Source organism: Marmota monax, unplaced genomic scaffold (assembly GCF_021218885.2).
Source record: "Marmota monax isolate L192 unplaced genomic scaffold, Marmota_monax_Labrador192_F-V1.1 WCK01_AAM20220418_F8-fsc00112, whole genome shotgun sequence".
Classification (NCBI taxonomy): domain Eukaryota; kingdom Metazoa; phylum Chordata; class Mammalia; order Rodentia; family Sciuridae; genus Marmota; species Marmota monax.
The window spans coordinates 6,111,596-6,134,214 of record NW_026692073.1 but is presented as its reverse complement, the minus strand read 5'-3'; the positions used below and the strand labels follow the sequence as shown (position 1 = coordinate 6,134,214).

The 22,619-nt window shown below is 38.8% G+C and overlaps 1 protein-coding gene across 1 annotated transcript in view; it reads right to left on the bottom strand.

The window, feature by feature from the left end:
* Positions 1–21,182, bottom strand: part of Bmp3 (bone morphogenetic protein 3) — a 28,371-nt gene extending 7,189 nt beyond the window's left edge. The window contains exons 1-2 of the mRNA XM_046459292.2: positions 20,126–21,182; positions 3,775–4,685 (exon numbers count right to left, since the gene is read on the bottom strand). Coding sequence (XP_046315248.1) covers positions 3,775–4,685; positions 20,126–20,486 — 1,272 coding nt within the window. The 5' untranslated portion in view covers positions 20,487–21,182. The remainder of the gene's footprint in view (positions 1–3,774; positions 4,686–20,125) is intronic.
* Positions 21,183–22,619: the final 1,437 nt, after the last annotated feature.

Here is a 22,619-nt window from a genome sequence, read left to right as displayed (position 1 = left end):
TGCTTAAGAAACACAGCACATCACAATTCAATGTTTTTAGTGTTTATATTCATGACCAGACATTAGAATTGGAAAATTCAGGCAATTCATTGAGGATGTATGGTTTTGAACTAATTAATGTGAATTTTTTTCATATGGGATATTTGGTGCAACATATTTGGATTATTTGCTGCCTAGTTCTGTCTTTGCTATCCCTAGTTTTTGCATAATTCCTTGCAAAAGTAACTTCATTCCTCTAATCCTTGTTTGCTTCTTGGAGCTCTGTCAGCAACAATGGCTCAACCATTTTCATTTGAAATTTCTGTTTTCCATCTCTGCTAAGGTAGTGAGGGAGGCAAAGAACTTGGCTTTGGCTATGTTGGTATTTTTCATCTCATGGCAGAATTCCAAGAGTCTCTCTCTCTCTCTCTCTGGGAGAACAGATTGCCTATAAGGGCTAGAAATTGGAAAAATCCAAACTGCTCTGTCTGTGAATGAAATCTACAGTGGTCAGGTTGCACCTGCCAAGCTGTGTGTGATGTCCTCAAGTTGAATTTGATTACAAATACATTAGCAGGGGGAGAGTATGTCATCATCGGCTAGGAGCCTTCATTCCTGACCCAGACCTTGAGGTTTTGCTCCCCACTCTTCCAGTCCAGCCCACATGGGTGTGAGGGCCCAGAAACTATCTAATTGGAATCAGTGAAAGGGCAAAGCCTGGAATTTGGGAAAGGCAGAGCACAGCTGTTCTGAATTATGGAGCAGGTTGTCGACTTTAGCAGAAGAAGAGACCTGCCATATAGAGCGGGCTTTTGCTCAGGAGACCCAAAACAGGAGAGCAGCTGAGCAGTCTGGCCTGGGAGAACTTTTCTCTGGGGCAAAATGAATATCTAAAGTCTGAAGATTCTTTGGTGCCTCCATTACTGCACGTGTCATGCTGACCTAGTTGCAGACCCTCATTTTGTTCAGCTGGTCAGGCTGCGTTTCTATTTAAGTAGTTCTCTCTGGTTGCCATATTCGACACTATGCTGACAAGGGACATACTTGCCCCTTGCCCTTCCTTCGGCTTTATGTTTCCCATCCCTTGGTTACTGTACCATTGGAAGACTTAAAGGAAACCACTAGAAAGCTTTAAAAGTTAAGCATATCCACACAAGGTGATGAGAGATTGAAAACTCTTTGTAACAGCCAAACCTCCACTCTCCACTTGGCAAAAGGAAATATCAAGCTCAGAGAGAAAGCTCCATGCTTATCCCTGTTATGTCTCCCTGGAGCTCTGATGCCATTCCAAGTTTTGACAAATATTATGATGAGTCCAGATGCTGCAATGGATGCTCTCCTTATTCTATTACTCTCCTAAGGCACCTCACTGGAAGAGCTCACAGGCTGTTAAACCCGCAGGGAGAATCCTATTTTCAATCTTGTGATATTTGTAAAGGAACCTGAAATACAGAACTTTTTCTTGCTTTACAACTTTTATTTTCTTGCTCCCTTTCCCTACATAGTCTTTCTTCAGCACCCCCACACTTAATTTTCTGTTCTCCTCAGACTCTGCAATGGTCACTAATGATAACAACAATAACAGCAAATACTTATTGAGCACCTACTGCATGCAAGTTGCTCTACTATCTCATTTCCCCCATCTCATTTTTGTTATGAGGTACTATTATTACTATTTTTACCCATTTCCAAGATGATAAACTAACGTGTAGAGAGTTTGAGTAATTTATCTAAAGAACCATAGTTGGTAAATGGCAGAATCAAGATTCAAGCCAAAAGCATTTGCTTATCAATGTCACTACTCCAAGTACAATTTGTGAATCAGCAGCATTAGTATCATGCTGAAGCTTGTTAGATGTGCATAATCATGGACTCCAGCCCCAAACCCACTGGATCAGAGCCTACATATTTAAAAACCCCAGGCAGTTTGCAGACAAAGTAAGGTTTAAGAAGCCCTGTATGATTAAGCATGCATATTTAATTATTCTGCTATGTTAACATACTTCTTTCCTCAAATTTATCCTTTTTGTAACTAATCCCTTATTAGCTTTTAAATAATTATTCTTTAGATAACTGAGGACCATGGTGAAGCTCTTCTGGAGCAATACCAGGTTTAGGATGAGTAAAAGCAGGTGGCACCAACAGAAGAGAAAGACACAAGTGAGGAGAGTGGTGGAAGGCTGGAGGCTAAGACCCTTCTCCAGAGTTAGGGAATGAAAAGCAAACCAAAAAGAACATCTCAACATTCGTATGGCTTTCTGGAACCTGCCTGGAGTCAGGAGGGAGGGAAAAAACCTTCTTTTTCAGGTTACCCAAGTGACCTATTTATGAGGGTGAGAGAGATAGTTTAGAAAACCCTCAGCCTATCTAAAATCAGTCTTCCTGAACTTAACAGTAGAGGAATCCATTCTTGCCTCTGGATGCCACAAGGCAAGTCATATGGTAAAAGATTCTTCTCTGCTTGTGACAGGTGTCATGTTTGTTGTGTTTGTAAGTGTCATCTCTGGTGAATGGGTTTTTGTTTCATCAGAAAAATGTACTCCATGAATCTTTAGACAAGATAAGGTGCTTTTTATCACTGTAAATGTAGATAATCCTTACTTTGTATTGAGTTTACAAAACTTGATATCATTCAAAATCCTTGGGAAACATAAGGTCTTGGAAAATGTGAAAAGCTTATCTTTCTGAGATATCCTAACAAGAAAAACAGGATGTCAGTTAGCCCCTTTGTTTTTATGTGCATAGTACCCAGTGATCACAGGACTAGAAACATAAAAATGCTATCATAAAGGTTTATAAACAGAAATCAGTCACTCTTTGAGGTGAAGGATCTTATGTCCCCATTATCAAACTATAACAAAAATTGATTCAAGTATTTTAAAAAATCCACTTTTTTTCTCTGAATTCTATTCCTTGGGTCACTTCTCATTGTTTAATACAGATTCAGATTATTTGAAGCTAAGAATGAAAGCATGGCAAAAGCTGAACCGAAGGATGGAGGGTACCTCTCTATTTTACTATTTATACCATACATCGAAAGAGAACTGTCACTTGGACTTGCTGTGCAAAAAAGAGGTGAGTGTTGGAGAGACTTCTGAAAATATATTTGTCATAATACTCAGTAGTGATATGATAAAACGCAGTCCTAACTGAGTTTGGAAGAGTCAGATAATTTCTGAGAGGTTAAAATGGGTCTTGGAAGACATTTACAAAGTCATTATATTCTATTTTGCCTTATTTTTTGACATTTAGCAGAGAAGCAAATGAAATAAACATCTGGAAGATCAAATGAGGCCAGTTTACCTAGCCAAACCCTGATCTTAACCTCTGTAGGGACAACTCTTCTCAAGAGTAACTACTTATCAAAAAAAAAAAAAATGTTCTGCATCAGGGCATCAATCCCATTAGCTTGTCCTTTTGCTTCCACCATCTCTATGCATTCCATTTCCTGAACATCTCTCAAAGACCAGTCTTCTACCACCTGGGGTTTGATTATCATAGATAGGTATAGATAACTAGTTGAATATGCACCATGTTTGGAAGCAACACAAAAGGCATATTTTATGCATACATATTTTTCGTATTCTTCATATTCATTTTGACCTCATATTACTTTAACACCATTAAAGTAAAAACAAGCATAACCATATTACCTATTACACTTTAGAATGTAATAAATCAGGGTCCAGATGGATTCTGTAAATGAAAACATGCACTGACACAACATGCACCTTCAACTTAGTGTGGCTTTCTACTCTGTGGAAATAGAAAGAACAAGGCTAAAACAATGGCTACCTTTGGCATGGGGAACTGGCAGGCTCCGGAGCAATAATAAGCATCAAAAGACTTGGGGGAGATAATCCATTCACTCCAGCCAATATCCGCAAAGTCCACTTTAAGGTATCTCTTGGCACAATTCCGAGGTTCAACCCACTGCTTTCTTCTTGCCTTCTTCAAGGTCTGTTCATCAAACTGAAGCGTCTGACTCTTTTGGTGAGGTCCTTTTCTCTGTTTCTTCTTGTTCTTATTCTTCTCAGGAGGCTGAGTCTGAAGGGTCTTGTAAGGCTTCCTTTCTTCCCATACCCCTTCCTCCTGGTACTGATATTCTGCCCCAGGAAGCTCATTGTTCTGCAGAGGCAACAAGATACCTGTAGAGCGTTTCTTCCTTCGTTCCATAGAAAGGGCAGCTCTGATGTGGCTATCCAGTTTGGGAACAGCTCCAGTGGGGAAATTCCAATGTCCCTGTAAGCTTGACACTACACTTTCTGGCTCAGAAATGGCAACATCGTTGGCATACACCAAGATATAAGGCTCCGGAAAAGGAACCATCCTTTTTGGCAGTTGCTGTGCTTTGGGGGTCATGTTAAATCCTATGAGGAAGTCCTCATTTTCCTTGGCCTTCTTCAAGAGCTGAGTGATATCTTTAGATAGCCAAGACATGGTATCTCGATGAGGTTTGGCTATATCTACTGACAGATGACCCAGGAGTTGGCTTTGGTTTAGATTAGCTTGGAGGCTCCACGCAGAGAGTTCTATCTGAATGTGTTTTCTCTGAGCATGATGTGAGCATCTTGGGGACACTGGACAATTCCAACTGATGTTTACTAGCTCTCCAATATAGAAATACAGTGTGGCAGACAAAATGTTTTCAGACTTGGTTAGGGAAGTCAGATTAAAAATATGCAGTCCTTTGCTTTTAAGGTCTCCTAGGAAACAAAAAAGACAAAGAGTAAATAGAAGTAAATAAGACCTCAACCATGTGAAAAATTTTGACTCAAAATAAATCAGTGCCCGAAATATATGAGATAAAAGCCATAAAATTCTCCAATGAAAATAGAGGAGTAATTCTTCATGAACTTGGATTTGACAATGAATTCTGAGATATGACACTCAAATGTGAACAACAAAAGAAAACACATAGATATATCAATAAATAAATTTATAAATCAGATATAGTGAAATTCATTGAAATTAGTAACTTTTGCATCAAGGGACATAATCAAGAAAGTGAGAAGACAATCTTCAGAATGTTAACCATATATCTGACAAATCTAATATCCAGAACCTAGTACATAAGTGGCAGCTATAACTCAACCACAGTTATAACTCTGTATAAACCAATAAAACATGAGCAAAGGGCTTGGATAGGCACATCTCCAAAGAAGATATACAAATGGCCAACAGGCACATAAAAAGATACTCAAAAACATTAGTCATTAGGGTACTAGAAATCAAAACCACAATGTACTAGTTGAGACATACTAGTATGCTATAACAAACCAACCCTAAAACACCAGAGAGTCAGAGAGGATGTGGAAAAATTGCAACTTTTTCACTTTGTCAGTAGGGAGGTAAAATGGTTCAGTTGTTGTGGAAAACAATTCGATAGGTCCCCAAACATTTAACATAGAATTACCATATGATCCAGCAATTCTACTCCTAGACATATGCCTCCAAAACTGAAGATAGACACTCAACTGAGTATTTGTTTATAGCAGCACTATCACAATGACCAAAAGGTGGTAACAGCTCAATAGATCGTCAGTGGATAAACAGATAAGCAAAGTGTGGCATTTCCAAAAGATAGAATATTACTGTTATGAAAGAGAATGAATATCAATACATTCACAATGTAAATAGACCATGAAACATTATGCTAAATGAAATAAACTAGAGATGCAAAAGTTCACAAATTGTTTTGTTTCATTTATGTGATATATTCAAAATAGTAAAGTTCATAGAGACCATAGTGGTTGGTGTTTGCCAGGGACCAGAGGAAGGACCAAATGAGGAGAAACTCCTTATGGAGTTTAGAATTACAGAAATGTTTTGGAACTAGATGCGGCTGGTTGTTGCACAACACTGCGAAGGTATCAATTGCCACTTTATTGTTCTCTTAAAAAGTTAATTTCCTATTTTTGTGAATTTTACTTCAATTTAAAAAAAAATACAAACCAAAAAATTTATGCAAACTCTTGCTTTTGAGGGTTTCTAATAGGGGTGGGGAGTCACCAGGAGTAATTTTAAAAGCCAGAAAAAAAGTTTAAAGCAAAAAATAGTCACTTTTATGATTTGTTGTTTCCTTTACTGAAGCACCATAAATGTGTGAAAATGATAACACCATAGTAAACTTAGTGCAGGGGTGGGGTGGGGCAGAGCTGAGCATTCTAGAGATGATACAGATCTGCACATATAACTTTGACAAAGTACTGTAATAGCCTCCTATCTGAGGCACCCAGGCCTACTAGATACAAGCACAGGTTTAGAATTAGACTCACCTTGACTTAAGTGCTGGTTCAGGCACTTAATTAACTGGGGGAGCTATTGTTCTCATTCATAAAATAGAGATAATTTCTACCTCCCATGTCATCAAAATTAAATGAGATAAGTTTAAAGCATTTCAAAAAGGATCTAGTTAAGCGTTTCTTCTTTTTTATTTATATATGACAGCAGAATGCATTCCAATTCTTATTACACATATAGAGCACAATTTTTCATATCTCTGGTTGTATACATAGTATATTCTCACCAATTCGTGTCTTTATACCTGTACTTTGGATAATAATGATTATCACATTCCACCATCATTAATTACCCCATGCCCCCTTCCTTCCCCTCCAACTCCTCTGCTCTATCTATTCATCTATTCCTCCCATGCTCCCTCTCCCTATCCCACTATGAATCAGTCTCTTTATATCAAAGAAAACATTCGTCATTTGTTTTTTTTTTTGGAATTGGCTAACTTCACTTAGCATTATCTTCTCTAACTTCATCCATTTATGTGCAAATGCCATGATTTTATTTTCTTTTATTGCTGGGTATTATTCCATTCTTTATATATGCCACAGTTTCTTTATCCATTCATTTATTGAAGGGCATCTAGGTTGGCTCCACAGTTTAGCTATTGTGAATTGTGCTGCTATAAACATGGATGTGGCTGTGTCCCTGTAGTATGCTGATTTTAAGTACTTTGGGTATAGACCAAGGAGAGGGACAGTTAGGCATTTCTTAAATGTAAATCCTCCAGTGTAATTAATGCCACTATTCACAGTATTGTGGGGATTGTATCTCACACCTGCCTCACAAAATGTAGGGTGCAGGATATGTGTTGGATAGGCAGGGTGAAGTAACTTAATATTCAGAAAATATATTAAAAAATGAGCCACCCATTCAAAAATGTTTTTAAATTTTTTTCTTGTATAGTTTGTCTGAAATCTGATACTACATAAATTTTGAAGTTAAATTTCTATATGGCTCAACAACAACAACAAAAAGACTGAAATTGTTTACTTGTACTTCTAGTTCTTCATATCCAGAATAAGAGATAGTAGAGAGAAGGAGACAGATTTGTCAAGGCAGAACATGGCTCTTTCTCATGAGATCATCTAACAAGTTATTGGTAAAGCTGAGGTTAAAGAATGTCCAGTCCTGGGATTGGCCACCAAAACCGAGGCTTTTCTTCATGCACTTGTTCCATATACATACTTGTTTCAGAAACACACGCAATCATGAAATTATGTTCTTGATCAAAAACATGTTTCTGTAAAAACAAAACATTTTTATAAAGATGTGGAAACTTAAAATGAGTTCACTGAGTCCCCAAGCACAGAGGAAGTGCAATGGGAAACACATTTTACTCATTTTTAACATTGTGTGAAGCAAAAGAAGGAAACTGCCATTTGTGCACATTTGTATTATCCATGACACCAGGATAATATTTTGCAGACCTTTATAACAAAGCCATGGCATTGGAGTTGTTCAGAGACTCTGACCTTAATTCATCCCAGTCACCATAGCATATACTTTTACCCAAACTTCGTGTAGCAGAGGGAAGTTTAAAATGGAAGAAGAGAAGTCACTCTGTTCTAAGTTTGTGGCAATAGAACAGCTGCCAAACTTACTGGCAGTGAATGAATGAATTCCGAGGGACAAGGGTGGCAGAGTCTCATTGGGTAAACTAATCCTGCTCCTTTCCCCCACATTTTGCTTCAAAACATTTCCTTATTTCAGACTAGTTTCCCATCACCTTGTTACCTACTCTTGGTCAGCCTCCACCCCTGTGTCTAATCTTCAATATCTTCTCATGAAAATTCTCAGAATCTGTCACACCACCTGGTCCCACCACTCCCATTTCAGTTCAGGCCATGATTTTAAAGTTTAAGCCCTGTGACCCAGTACCTATTCCACTACACTCAATAGGGGTTCTCAGACAAATTACAAATACAAACAAATGTATTTTGTTCTCAGACAAATTACCTAAACAAAATCCCAGTCTGCTCCTCTATAAAATGAGCCCAGTAGTATCAACTGCAGAGTTGTTGTGAGGATTAATTAAATGAATGCAAGTAAAGTCCACATAGGAAAGCCTCCTTAAATGCTAGAACTGCACTGCCAGGATGATAGTGACCAGCTACTTCAGTTCAAAGTGAGGCGTGCTGTATACATGTAAAATGAACCCTGAGTTTCAAAGATTTGCTACAAAAATAAATGTACAGTATTTCAGAAATATATTTTATATTGAGTATGTATTAAAATGATAATATTTGAGTATATTGGATTAAATGTACTATATTATTAAAATTAATTGCTTTTGTTACTTTTTGCATTTTTAAATGTAGCTACTAAACTTTTAAAATTATATATGTGGCTCACATTTGTGGCTCCTATTAAATCTCTATTGGATGGTGGTGGTCTAGAATAACCACTAGTTTTATAGTCATATGGCCCAAAAGGAAATTTTTTAAAGCTTGTATTTCCAAAGGCAGTAAAGAATGAGGATTTTGCTCAACATGAATAAGCAAATAAAACAGTAAATTGGGCAAAAGATTCCTTTCTTGAAATGCAACATTCTTTCTTTATGAAGGACATATTAGATAAAGATAATCTTGGTGATTACTTTAAAAATTTCCCTCCAGCTGCAGTTAATCATTTCAATCTGCAACCGAAAGTCTAAGACCAACAAACTGCTCTATTCTAGAGCTAAAAGGGCCTTGTAACACAGAGATTATATACATAGTTTCCACTGTATTATTTGTGTATTACACACATAAACATACTACAACCAGCCATGAACAGAGACCAAAGCAAAATAAATGATTTACTTTAACAAACATGAGCTGAACATCCACCAGGTGCTAGAGCTGGGGCTAGATCATAGGGTTTCACAAATAGATGCTCCTATTCACGCACCCTGGTGAGAAAGAGGAACGTGAGTAATGTGCAGGTAGTTCTGCCACTTTAACACTAGCTGTCCAAGGTGTTAAGGATCTTGGAACAGAAGAGGAAGCACTTAACTTTGTCCAGATAGGGGACAGAAGAACACGTGGGGAAAAGTTGCCCTTTGAACCACACTAAAGATGAAGGCAGAAGGGAATGTTGGGAGGAGAAGGAAGGAAGGAACATGTTACAGCAGTGTCACAGCTGCTGTTATAGCAGCTGAAGATCTGGAAGCTTTTCCACAAGGAATATTGGCAACATTTTAAATATAAATTATAATAATGCTTAAAATTAACCCAGTTATATTGAATTCTAGCAAACAACTAAGCCAGCCAAATTCAGACAAGAAATGGCTAATTCACATCTAGCTTCTAACCAAAGGGGAGTTAAGTTATACCCAGCACTTGATGTCTTTGCTCTTGTCATTTCTGCTCAAATCAAGGAAAGTTCTCTTTCTGCCTACTCTAAATCCCTACTCTCCTTCCTGTTTTTAAAAAGTAAGCTTGAAGTAGCCACCTTCTATAAAGCATTCCTTCTTTGACCAATGCTTACTTTTTGTTTTCTCTGATTTTTAAGTTATTTAATTTCTGTGCAAGTCAATGCTCTTTCCTCAAAGCAACCAAATAAACATTTAGTGAACATTTACAATGGACAAATACAGCTTTAAGACAGCTGCATGGAATTTAGCAAGTTGGGTATGAGCAATAATTAAGAATGAGATAAATGCCTCCCTGAAATAGAAACACATGACAATAATATCTATTAAATGGCTTTCAGGCATTTTATATTTTTTTTAGATTTGTATATTAATTTAGCTTTTAAATAAGCATCTTCCTGTACTTAATAATGGGAATTTTGCTTTAGAGTTCTCTCTCTTCCCCCATGAGTTGTTGCAAAGATTTATCTACGCACACCGATAACTAAGTTTAAATACCAGTGAAAGAAAAATGCCTTAATGTTCACTTTTTTTTATTCATTTGAATTATTCAGATAATTATCTATTTGGAATGATTGAATAAAACATCAGGTATGTTTTCTGATTAATAAGAAAAAACTGATAATAATGATACTGGTAATGATAATATGAGAAAGAAAGGTGGGCTTCTTGATATTACCAAAAATAGTTTATGAATTATTTTTAGGCTCTGGATAGCCTAAAATTTTGAATACAAGATAATACTAATTATATGCTATTCCAATCTAAAAATATCTAGAGCAGCATGCCCAATTCTGGGTGTTTTCATCTTAACTGTTTTCTGATATGTCAAAAACAACCAGGAAAGTAATCAAGATGTAGAGAGGTCTAGAAACTCTTTCATAAGTTTGAGTTGAATAAATAAGAATAGATGACCTGGGGGTGGAACAGTTTAGCAAAGATATAAAATTATTGTGAATTATTGGAGGGACTTCAGAGAAAGCAGGATTTTTCTTTCTAGTGTCAAAGATAAGAATAAATCTAAAGGTGGCAATTGAAAGGAGGACAAATCCAGGTCAATGTAAGTCATGACTTCTGATTGTTTGACTCAACTTGGTAAGAATGGGAAAAAGTCCAGATTATTGCAGGAGGATTCCCTTGTGGTAGGATGCGGTGTGAAAAGTAAGCTACAGAATCCCTCAGCTCCTTTGCATGTAACATGGGGCTTTGTTTCCAGCTCTTCCCCAAGACAAATTTATGATGCCAAAATATAGCTACCAATAGGTGGTGCTATTTTCTAACTGTTTGCTGGCATTCCAACAAGCCCAATTTTCTTGCTGGGAAGATATCTATTGCAATCTAGTTAAGGTTTGCCATTGGCATTATAATCTTACATTCTGAATTTTCAGAATCATAATATCTGAGAATTGAAAGGGAGATTGGAAGTCAGGTGAGTTTCTGAACAAGCCAAACCTCCCTCTTGCTTGTTGGGACTCTGACCCACTTCTCTGTGGAAAACTTTTTCCTACCCCTTTCCAACTTGATAATATGGATTTGTTTGTTAAGGTAAAGCAAAGGCACCACCTCCCAAGGCAGGGTGGTCTTGACAATCCACTCTCTTGACTGGGACGCTGCCTCTATTATTTTAATTTGGTGTTGCTCCTTTCTAAAACCATAAAAACACCTTAAAGATGAGTTCCTGTTTTACATTAGATTCTCTAGCTCCCACAGTAGGTCCTGACCCTTAAGCAATATTCAATAAATGCTTCTTTTATGAACAGATTTAATTCAACCTATGCATTACAGAAACGCAAAAATGAAGGACCACAGAGTGAGTCAGCTGGTTACAATTGATTTCAGGTCACTGTCTATCTATGTAGATTTATGTAAGGAGTTTGACTGTTTAAAGGTAGAAGATTTATTTCTGTTTTTATCTGAAAACAGAGCACCTGCACCTGACAAGGGCAAGGATTCAGCTTAAGCAGCTGGGATCTGACCTGGGGACTCAAGACTGGCCATGCTATGCAGCAGTTCAGCCCCTCTCCAAGAGTAGCAAAGGCAGTGTCCAGGGAGTGGTGAGGGGAAGTTCACCTTTGTGCTGGCCCACACAGAATGAATTCAAAGGGAATTAGAACATACAATGGAAAGCTTTCTATGTAAAGTCTGATTTTAAAGCAAATAGATTAAATGAAATCTTGATGATTAGCTAAATCCCCAGGAAGCAGGGAAAACATTTTAGTCATACAGAAAATATGTAGCTAAGAACAGTTCCTTACTACCCCTCCCCCACAACTCCTTTGTCCAAACAAAGTTCAGCGGCCAGAACTGCCAGGGGTACCTAGGAAGAGGTTATATATACTCTACACCCGCTGCCACTGGCTGAATATATGCTCTGGATTTCTTAGCTGGGGCTGTAGTTTCTCTCTGCTACCTTCCACTTTCAGGAAGAGGGAGATGAAAAGGTCACAAAATTTTATTTTTCTTGCAGAGTCTGAATCAAAATGTCTTAAGTTTTATGAGAACTCCAAACAACCACTTTCTATGTCCAAAGTAAAAACATGGCCAAAGATGATATAATGTATGTTTTTCTAGAATAGTCAAATGTTCATTAATCAGTTTATCTGCTCTTAGCCTCCGCCCAGGGGCATTCCTAGACTGTGAGCTCTTGGAGGGCAGACTTGTGTCCTATAAATCTTTGAACTTCTAGTCCTTCACAGGGTCTGGAGTATTTACCTCCTGAAATAGGTGTGTATGTTCGTTTGTTGAATGAACAACTGTGCAAACTTACCAGATTCAAAAGTTTAACACCATAATGAAAAAATTTTCAAGTAGGTTCAAGTTCCTTAAGTTGGCAATAGCCTTTCTTCAGCTGTTTCCTTCCAGTTAATTAGAGATGAAGAATTATTAGATCAGTTGTATATAAAGTAAAATATGATCTCCATTTATATATAAATGATAATATGCCTCAGGGGAAATTCTTTCAAGACAAATTTGTTTCTTAAAGGACTCATTACCTGACAGCTTTTCGACTATCTCTTCTTATTTCATCTCTGAATATTGAATTCAACTCAACTGAGTTCAAGCTGCATGTCAAACTATGCCAGGTCTTCAGAATGTGACCATGAAATGAGATAGACTTCCTGCCCTCCAAGGACTTTGTTTGGAGGCCCCTGCTCACATCAGTCTTCTAGCAAATCTATTAGGTCACAAACTCTCTGCAGCTGTGAGTAAAGGGCAAGCAGTCTTGATTAACATACTTTGAAGCCTTCTCCAGGGCAAAAACTGTCATAAAGGCAGCAATATACCTTGCAAAACAAAAGAAGCTTACCATTACGTAAGTTAATAAACCATTTGTCCATGGAGACGCCCACTGAGGGCCAGGAATAGCACGCTAATCAATCCTAGATTTCGAATATGGGTTATGATGCAAAATACTCAAGACTCTAGGGATAGAAGCTTAGAGCAGTGTTTCTCAGACATGGATCAGAATCACTCTGCTGGCTTTTTAAAACGCAGATTTGCTGAGCCCTACTTCAGATTTAACTCAGAATTTTGGTGTGGGCTGGAAAATTTCAAATAAGATTCCAGGTGATTTTGATGCTGCTGATTCAGGGATCATATTATGATACTAAATAACTTCATGAAATCTCTGCAAAAGAGTACAACTCTGCTCCACTCCATCCCTGGGGTCCGGATAGTAACTTGTTGAAGGTAGGTTGGGAAAATCATAGATTATTTTACAAGATGCCTACCATCTCTTTATATTTACATTATCACTGCAAACAAACATATAGTATCAGCATTTGAGATGTGTTTAAGGCTTTGTGGGAAGCTAGAGGAAGACAATCTCTCAAAATATTAAGAATATCTTGTTTAGGGTTTTTTAACTTTTTTTAAAAAAAATCTTTATTTTTGTTTATTTATTTTTATGTGGTGCTGAGGATCTAACCCACTGCCTTACATGTGTGAGGCAAGTGCTCTGCCACTGAGCCCCAACCCCAGCCCGGTTTTTAAACTTTTGATGTATCTTTCTATTAACTTTCTCCAATGGGTTTCACCATTGTTCTATAAGAGACACAGTAGGTATGATTTAACCCACCTTATAGATGAAGAGGCTGATAATAGCAATAATCAAGGACTTTATTACAGCAGTTTAGCTAGGATCGGAATTTAAATCTCCCAATGCTCAGCCTTAGGTAACAAAAAAAATAAATAAATAAACTCTAATGATCTTTTTTTTTTAACTTGAAAACCATTCATCTTAACCTATATCTACCCACAACAATCACTCAATATAGTCTCTAGGATTAATTTCATGCAATTAAATTTTTTAAAAATCAAAGGAAAAGTAAATAAGAGTGTGTTGGACCTCAGCTGCTTTAATTATACAATGAAAGGCTGGACAAAGAACCTCGAATTTCTGAAGTTATTGGATGTAATTATTACATAGAAGGCATATTTGACAGTACCTTTTTTAGTAAAGTGAGATCATTTTGCTCAACACGTTCATTTATAGTGTTCCCAAATATAATCAAGGCATTTACCGTGCTTCTGTTAACAAAAGAAGATAGATCTTTAAAGGAGATCATTGAAGAAGTAAGTCAATAAACACACCATGGTAATTTCACTTTATGACCTACTTGCAGATGTTTTTAGATAAAGAGAAATCCTTGCCTTTAAAAATAGCACCACTGAAAGTGTGTGTTACCAGGGCACTTTATCTACAGCTTTATATGCCAATATGCCAAGACACAATTCCTACTAACATGTGAATAGACTAGCAATTTTATTGGTTGCTAAATATGTATGAGAAGTTTGGGGTAATACTGTCATCACTTATTACAGTCCAAAGTTGACATTATCCAACTTTAGCATGCATCAACTGATGCATATATCACTATATATATAACATATATGCCATATATAACATATATGCCAAGTTTTTATATCACTATGTAGATATTTCCATTTAAAAGTTCTATTATCACGGATTCATGACATTATCATAAAAATTGACTCAACTGAAAATTGACATAGGGAAAGCTCTATCTTAGACTATTTCTGATGCCAATTTCTTTCCACTACTACCACCAAAATAAAATTATTAAGATTACTGATTACAGCCGGTGCAGTGGCACATGCCTGTAATCCCAGCAGCTCCAGAGGCTGAGACAGGAGGATCAAAAGCCTTAGCAATGGTGAGGTGCTAAGCAACTCAGTGAACCTCTGTCTCTAAATAAGATACAAAATAGGGATGGGGATGTGGCTCAATGGTCAAGTGCCCCCTGAGTTCAATCCCTGGTACAAAAAAAAAAAAATACTGATTACTAGGATATGCATTTTTTTTTCTTTTGGTACTATGGATTGAACTGAAGGGCACTTTACTATTGAGATATATTCCCAACATTTTTTATTTTTTTGTTTTGAGACAGGGTCTCACTAAGTTGCTGAAGGTAGCCTTGAATTTGGGATCTTCCTGACTCAGCCTTCCCAGTCATTGGGATTACAGGTGTGTACCCCCTTGCTCAGTAGGATATACAAATTTAACAAATGAGAAAACCATCTAAATTTGGGGAGAAAATTTCTGTCTTATATTGTAGCACAAAAATCCTGACTAGTCAATAGAACATATATGCCAAGTTTTTCAAAGTTTTTTTATGAGGATTCTTGAGGGGTATAATTTTATTTTATCTATTAAATACAGCTAGTTCAGGGAATTATATAAGGGAGTTGATGGATGTCTTGAGCAAATGTGTCTTTCATATAGGTATTAATGATGGTAAAACATTAACAAAATGATATGTACAATCTCCCAGTGTATTTTTCTGCAAATAAAGTAGCTTTAAAACAAACAAACAAACAAAAAATAGGTACTTAATCATGTAGAAGAAGACAATAAAGAAAAGTTCATAAAGAGGCAGGGAAGATAAAATTTGGTGACAGAGAGACTCTAAAATTATATTCAGAGAGATTTTCAACATAAAAGCAGGAAGACGGTAAAATGTCAATTATAACCAAGTTCAAAAACTAACAATATACATAAGTATCATGAGATAGGTACTGAATGGGAAATGAGAATGAAGACGGGTTTCATTCATAGTAGTCACTGAACTTGGCATATCTTCTTTCTTGCTAAATTAGGAAGGTTTTATTTATTTATTTTTATGTCGTCCTGAGGATCAAACCCAGTGCCTCACACATGCTAGGCAAATGCTCTCCCACTGAGCCACAAACCTAGCCCTAAATTAGGAAGGTTTTAAACTAGTATTTTCCCAACTAGCAATCTTAGAACTAAAATTCTCCAAAATTCATGTAGAGAAGAATAAATTATCCTCTCTCCAAAAAGTGTGCCCCTCTTAAGGAGCCTCATTAGCATCTAAAGGCACTGAAAGGTCCCACAGCAAAGAAAACAGATCCCTTCTTCCAAATTTTTTGACCATGGAATCCAATTTTATGTAAGCACCTTTTAAGATCTTCCAGGGACCTCTTTTTGTGAAATTTTCTCCTAGAAAATTAGATCAGGTCAATAGAAATAACAGATTTTTTGATGAGCTCAGTATGTTTGAAAATTGTCTAGCAAATATATCATGATGCCCATTTATGCTTCCATTGAAGCAGGTGAACTTGTTTCCTTCAATGACTCTTCCAAAAACAAAATTCAACCATACCAAAATAGTTAGAAGTAGATTGGGCATGTAGGTGACTATTTATTTTGAAATCTGAACTCATTCAGTCAATTACTTGTGAACTTGTACTGCTTAGGTAAAATGTATGTAAACATCTTAATTCATTTTTAATTATGCATATATTTTATTATACAAATATTGAGTGAATTATTTGCTTGAATGAATTATCTGCTTATGGTTTTTATTTTTCATTGACCTTCATGGTCTCTTGGTTTCTCCAAGTGTGTCTAAATGTACTACAAAGCTAAATTTGAATTATTTTTTATGTGATTCATTCTCTTTCTCCTTTCCATCGAGCATGGATAATCAAGAATTCATGGTATTATGGATTTTTAAATGTCAGATATTATAAAGCTGTCTTGCCTATTACAGTAAAAACTTCATTAAAGGCTATCATGTATTCAAAGTGGTGTGTAATTCAAAGCAGCTGCACATCCAATTCCTCCACATGTACTATTGTCCTTTAAATAAAAACAACAGATAAAGTACTCTTTAGTTTCAAGCCTCATTTCTAGGTGCTAGGCATTTCAAGGTAAGTATATTCTAATAAAATAATTATAGTTGCTTATCATTAAAAGATATGATGCTTTCCTTGGTCCACATATTATACAGAAACAGCTCCTATTGTGTGATGATCCTTTTATCATATACTATTTTTCCAAATTCTTATATTTTCACCTTGCATTTCAGAAACATGTCAAAAATCTTGATTCTTCATTTTTAAAGTTTTTGCTTCCTAGTAGAAAAGAATCTTTCTTTCCTCATTGAAGGAAAATATTCACTTGTGGATCTGGGTTACTTCAATATCATTCTCTTTTATTCATGAAATATGTGTGATTTTAAAAAAGACAATGCATAACCACTGAAATGTAGTCTTTTTGTACTTGTATGTCATCGAAAGTGATAGTTTCCTAATAAGAACATATGTGCTTTAATTGGTTTTCCTAAAGAGGTTACATTTATGACCAAGAAAAATGAAATTAAGTTACTATGGGAATAAAGATAAAGTAAGTAACATAAATTATCTATCTTGAATGATCGTGATAGAAAAAAACATCATGTAAAAGCCAAGAACAAACTTAAATCAAGATTAAAACAGGCGAATTTCATATCCTTCTGTCCTCCTTCAAGATGATGTGTTTTATCAGGCCAAACGTCTCTGCCATCAATAATTTTGTAAATCAACTTTTACAAAGGGAAAGATAAAACCTCTCTTTATGTAAACTCTTACACGTCACAAAAAAAGCTTATAAGTGCTCCAAACTTACGGTTTTGGCACACCAGCTGCCTTGAGTTGAGGGAGGAGAACAGGGGTTAGCAGAAAGTGTATTTAGGATGGATGCCACCCACCATCAAGTAATGGTTTAAGTAGAAAGTAATCAGAGGGAGACCACAGCAGCTAAATTTCAACCAAAGATATTCTAGGTTTAGAACAATAAATAATTTTAATCAGGTATGTTCCAAAGAGCAAATAGGTCTCTAAGGCTATAACTCAGCCTGAATAAGCACTTGGAAAGTCTGCCGGATCAGCAGCCACTCCGTGTACATAGCACACCACCTGACTTTCCATTAAAATCTGGAACATCTTTGGTACAGAGAAGCCCATATGTTGTGAAACACTTTGAACTGAAAAACATATCTAATTTATTAATGCAGACAGCATCTTTCACCCACATCAGAACACAGGTCACAAGGTGAAGGGTGTCATGAAAATGCTAATATGGATGAAGCGAGAGGGACACACGTGAAAACCTTAGCACTTTTCTGGAGTCCTGCCTCATTACAGCCAGGACTGCCTTATAATAAAGTCTTTTCAGTGTGTTAGTAACTAAACACTCTTGGAAGGGGTCCAACATGAACCACCTCTCAAGGAGTCTCCAACCAGGTAACATGACACTTAAGCTTCCACAAAAACCAATGTCTACATTTGATGAATAAGTCATTAAGACAGTCTCTAGGATGCTAAAGGGATTACCTTTCTTATCAGGGCACACAGCCTTGTATATATGCTTCAAGCTTCAATTCATCATTTCAAGGGAATGTCTGGCCTCTGCATCAGAGTTTATCATTTGATGCTAGAAGACCACAGTGGGGCTGATAAGGGACACTAAAATTATAATGTGCAGAATGAATTGAAGCCCCAAAGTATACTGTGCCTGAGTTATTCAAATCCTTACACATAGTTCACCCAGTCTACAACAACAACAACAAAACTATACAATGTGTGTGAATGAAACAAACTCAAATTCTACCTCCAAACTTGTGGTTTATACTAAAAATGAAACTTGTCAATACAAAAAAATAAATTGTTTGTCTCTCCAGTGCCTCAGTTATTCCCTGGGCTTATAACAAAGAAAACAAATATCAACATAAGAGTTACTTGAGTATCTGCAGTATTGCCTCCTGCCTTGCCCACCCAACTTCCTTCTAATCCTTGTTTCTTCCACACTGCTCCTTCATTCAGCTCTTCCCCCAGAGATGCACTAAAGTAAACCCATCATTCACTGTCAGGACAGCTTCCTCAAGGATCTGGGGTGTTGTGGATAATGCAGGGCAGGTTTCTGTTTCCCTAGTGGAAGCGAGCTCCTTACAAGTCATGCTTATGGTTCTAAGAAGAAAGTAAAACCTGGTTCAGCTCAGCCTCTAGCTAAAGACTTCTGCATTAGAAAGCATAATTCACATTTATTGTAAATGTCATCATGCCTTTGAGCTCTAAAGTTTATTCACAGTTTCAACCTTGGACTTTCCTTGATGGATGTGTTAGTTTTCCTTTTTTTTTTTCCCCAGGAGTCCTACATATCAAAGTTGGGGAAAATGTATCAGAGCACTGAGGCATAGTTTCCTTTCTTGAAGATTCTTTGATGCTTCACTAAAGATGGCTTTGCATTCACGTTTTTCTTTATCATGAATGTAAGGAAGGAAAAATCCTAGTGCATCCTCAAAGCATATAAATAGGGTTTGGAAACTTTCCCTCAAGCCATTAGCACAAGAGGGGAAGACTGTTAGCATCTAAGTTATTCACTTCACCACAGGGGCTAAGCGAAGAAACCTTGTTAAGCCATGAATTTCAGTCTGCAGTGATCTGCGTTGAAAAATGGGATGAGCAGATTCTCGTGGGCAGATTCCAAGAGATGTTTAGGATCCGCAGCTGCTCCACCCCCAGCCCCCAACTCCTCCCAGAGTGGATGGTACAACTCCTATTTGCCCAGATGGGTTTTAAGTAATGTATACACTCAAGCACCTGGTTTTATTTGGGTGTTTGCCACGTAGGGACTATCAAGTAGAAAGTGTCAAATATAGTAACACAGAGGGCGCGAGGAGTTAAGAGCCCGTGCAAAATCTGGAGAAGCGAAAACCTAAAAGGCAAGGGGAAGGCGTCTAGTTCAAGTGCGCTTTACTCTCTGGGGCCCTTTCGGCTGGCATAAAATGGCATCTGCTTCTGGGTAAACACAGGTCGAGCCTAGCCCAAGGGAATTTCCCCTGACCAATTTAGGAATCTTCGGGATAAGGTCCCCTAGAAGTACTCCAGGCACCCAGAGCAGGAGGGCTACGCTGAGCATAAAATGTCGCCCCCAACCCCCTCTATTGCTCTGAGCTCTTCTCTAGACTCCCACTCACTTGGGATTATAAAACTGGGCTTATCTAGATTGCAGCTGGAGAAATGCGAAGTGTGACAGGACAAGGGACACAGAGGGCAGCTGCGAAGGGCGGGGAAAGGTCCCTAGGTAGCACTACAGAGCCAAGGGCTGACAAGGAAGCTGTGGAGGGGCCCTGGGAGAAAGCCAAAGAGCGAGCGACAGCAGGAAGGGGGCTCCCCTCGAGCACTCACCTGCTGCTCCCGCACGAAAGCTGCGAACTGTGTTGCCTTCGCGCAAGGGCTGAGGGCGCCGGGGCTGCGAGCTTCGTTGTCGGGAGCTTGGCTTCCGTGCCGCCTCCACTCTGCCACTGTCGCTGTACCTGTCATAGAGCCGCAGCATATGCTCCGACACCTTGTCAAGAGGCTGCAGCTCTGGGCCCGGGCCACCACCTGCCGTGCGGTCTCCTGGCATAGCTTGGTGGAGCTCGGGCAAATGTTGCTTCGGTCTCTCTCCCTGCACTAGGCTCACGCTGAAGAAGCCCAGCCACAGATAGAGCAGGATGCGCGCCCCAGCCATGGCGAGGTCCGGGTGCCGCGCGTCGGCTCGGTGCATCGCACGGGAACACTCCCAAGGCGCGAGGGGCCGGCGACAAGGCTGAGGGTTGAACTTCTAAGCCGCTGCGGTAAGGGCACTGGGAGCCCAGGGCACAGCTGGAACCGGACAGCGGCAAGCCCCACTTTCTGCGCTGATTGAGCGCGAACCCGCAGGTGGGCTCTTCTTGGGCAGCGACGCGGATCTCACCCGCGCAGGGCGCTGCAGGCGTTGTCTCCAATCCAACGCTGAGGAAGAGCTGTAGGTCGCCGCGTGTGTGGCCCGGGTGTTTTCAGGAGCTGCCTCTACCCTCCCTCCCCACTTTATTTTCGGGAACACCCGGCCAAAGCGGCTGCGCTGGGGACGCGGGTTAGAGCTGCCTTCAGCGCGTGCCGGAGCTGGGGTGGGAGCAGTGTTCTGGAGGGCGCTCACTAGCTCGCCTTTTCCAGGGACTGGAGGAGCCGCGGAACCGCCAGTCCGAGTTTTGAGTGTAAGTGCGTGGTGTGTGTGTGTGTGTGTGTGTGTGTGTGTGTGTGTGTGTGTGAGAGAGAGAGAGAGAGAGAGAGAGAGAGAGAGAGAGACTGAGACTCTGACTCTCTAACTTCGTTCCTTCTTCCTCTGACTGATCTGTTCAGTTCGCTGCCAATTTCGCCCTCTCCTTAGCCCTAGTAGGCACTCGGACCTGGCAGTAGCCAGGAGAGAAGTGAGGAGGGAAGTAACCAGTGAACCAGCAGGGGGAGGGAGAGAAGAGGAAGTAGGGTGGGGGTGCCTAGGGAGAGGAGGGAGAAGGTAGAGGAAGCAAAAGTAGGAGGGACTTTTTTTTTTTTTTTTTAATCTCTTGGAGAACAGTGGCCACATTCCCGCTAGCAAGAAGGCAGAGGAAAATAAAAGAGTTTCTTCCTGGGTTTTTAATCTTCTGACTCCGAACAGAATCGCGATGTGAATTCTGTTCTCATTTCCTTTCCTGGGCTTCTTGTGTCTGAAGCTATGGACCCTGCACCTGTGCCTCTTGGCCATAGCTACCTGTCATCCTGAGAGCTTCTCATCATAGCTCCCCTCTCCAGCTGCAAAAAAAAAAAAAAAAAAAAAAAAAAAAAAATCAGTGAGAGCCTATTCCTTGCTACAAACATGCTAATTCACCCACCCTCACCCCCCTATACTCCCTGGAGAGGTTTCCCTGCAGAATTGAGCAGTGGTGGTGACACTCAGGGCTTCTGGAAGATCCCAGAGTGCAAGCAGGCTCCTGGAGTTGCTAGCTTCCATATACTTGCTAATTCTCTATTTTTCTGGGGCTGTAAATGGAGATTAAACTACTACCCAATTTTTTACCCCACATGAATCATATCCTAGGTGCTTTTTTTAAAAAAAATGTTCCACTTGTACTATTTTCAAAGAATTTTCATGACAAAGCCCGTTTTACAGACTAAAAAACTAAGGCAAAATGATACACAATCAGTGTAGCATAGATGAGCTCTAAAATCAGGGAGTCTGACTTCTGGGCTCAGGCCCTTAATCACCACAGTATCAATAATAAAACTAGCATTTAAATTAAAGTTTAAAAGTACAACTGGTGGATCTTATGTTCTTGTCCTTGTTCCTGGCTAATGAAGTAAACTCTCCATGTCTCTTGCAGCTCCCTGCTCCCTCTGTGGGGCCTTGAATTTTATTGAAAATAAGATAGGCCCAAGGGTTACCTTGAGCTTCCAGAATCTCTGTTTCTTCTTTAATGGTGAATAACAGCGCATTCCTTTCAGAGTTTTGTTTGGATGACATTAGAAAGCAGTGTTAAAGTGACTGGCACACTGACTAGCCTTTACTAGGGGCTCAATCCCTTTTTATCCCAAATTTATCCCAAATGCAGACTATATTCTCCCCACTCAGTCACTTCTCATCCCCCTGTGGTTTGGATTTTGCCCTTAGCCACCCCAGGAACTGTTCTGCAGATAATAACACATGCTTCAAGTGTGTTTGAGAGGATTCAATGGGATCATGTGGGTGATCTTTGCCTGGCATAGAGAACATAATAGCTTTTGTGATTAATAATGAAGACCTAATTGCGAAATTCAATAGGCCCTGGAAACTCACTCCCTCTTTGATTTTTCCCTGTGAATCTTTAGTTGTGTTCCCTCCCCTTTCTGCTCTCTCAATTCTGTG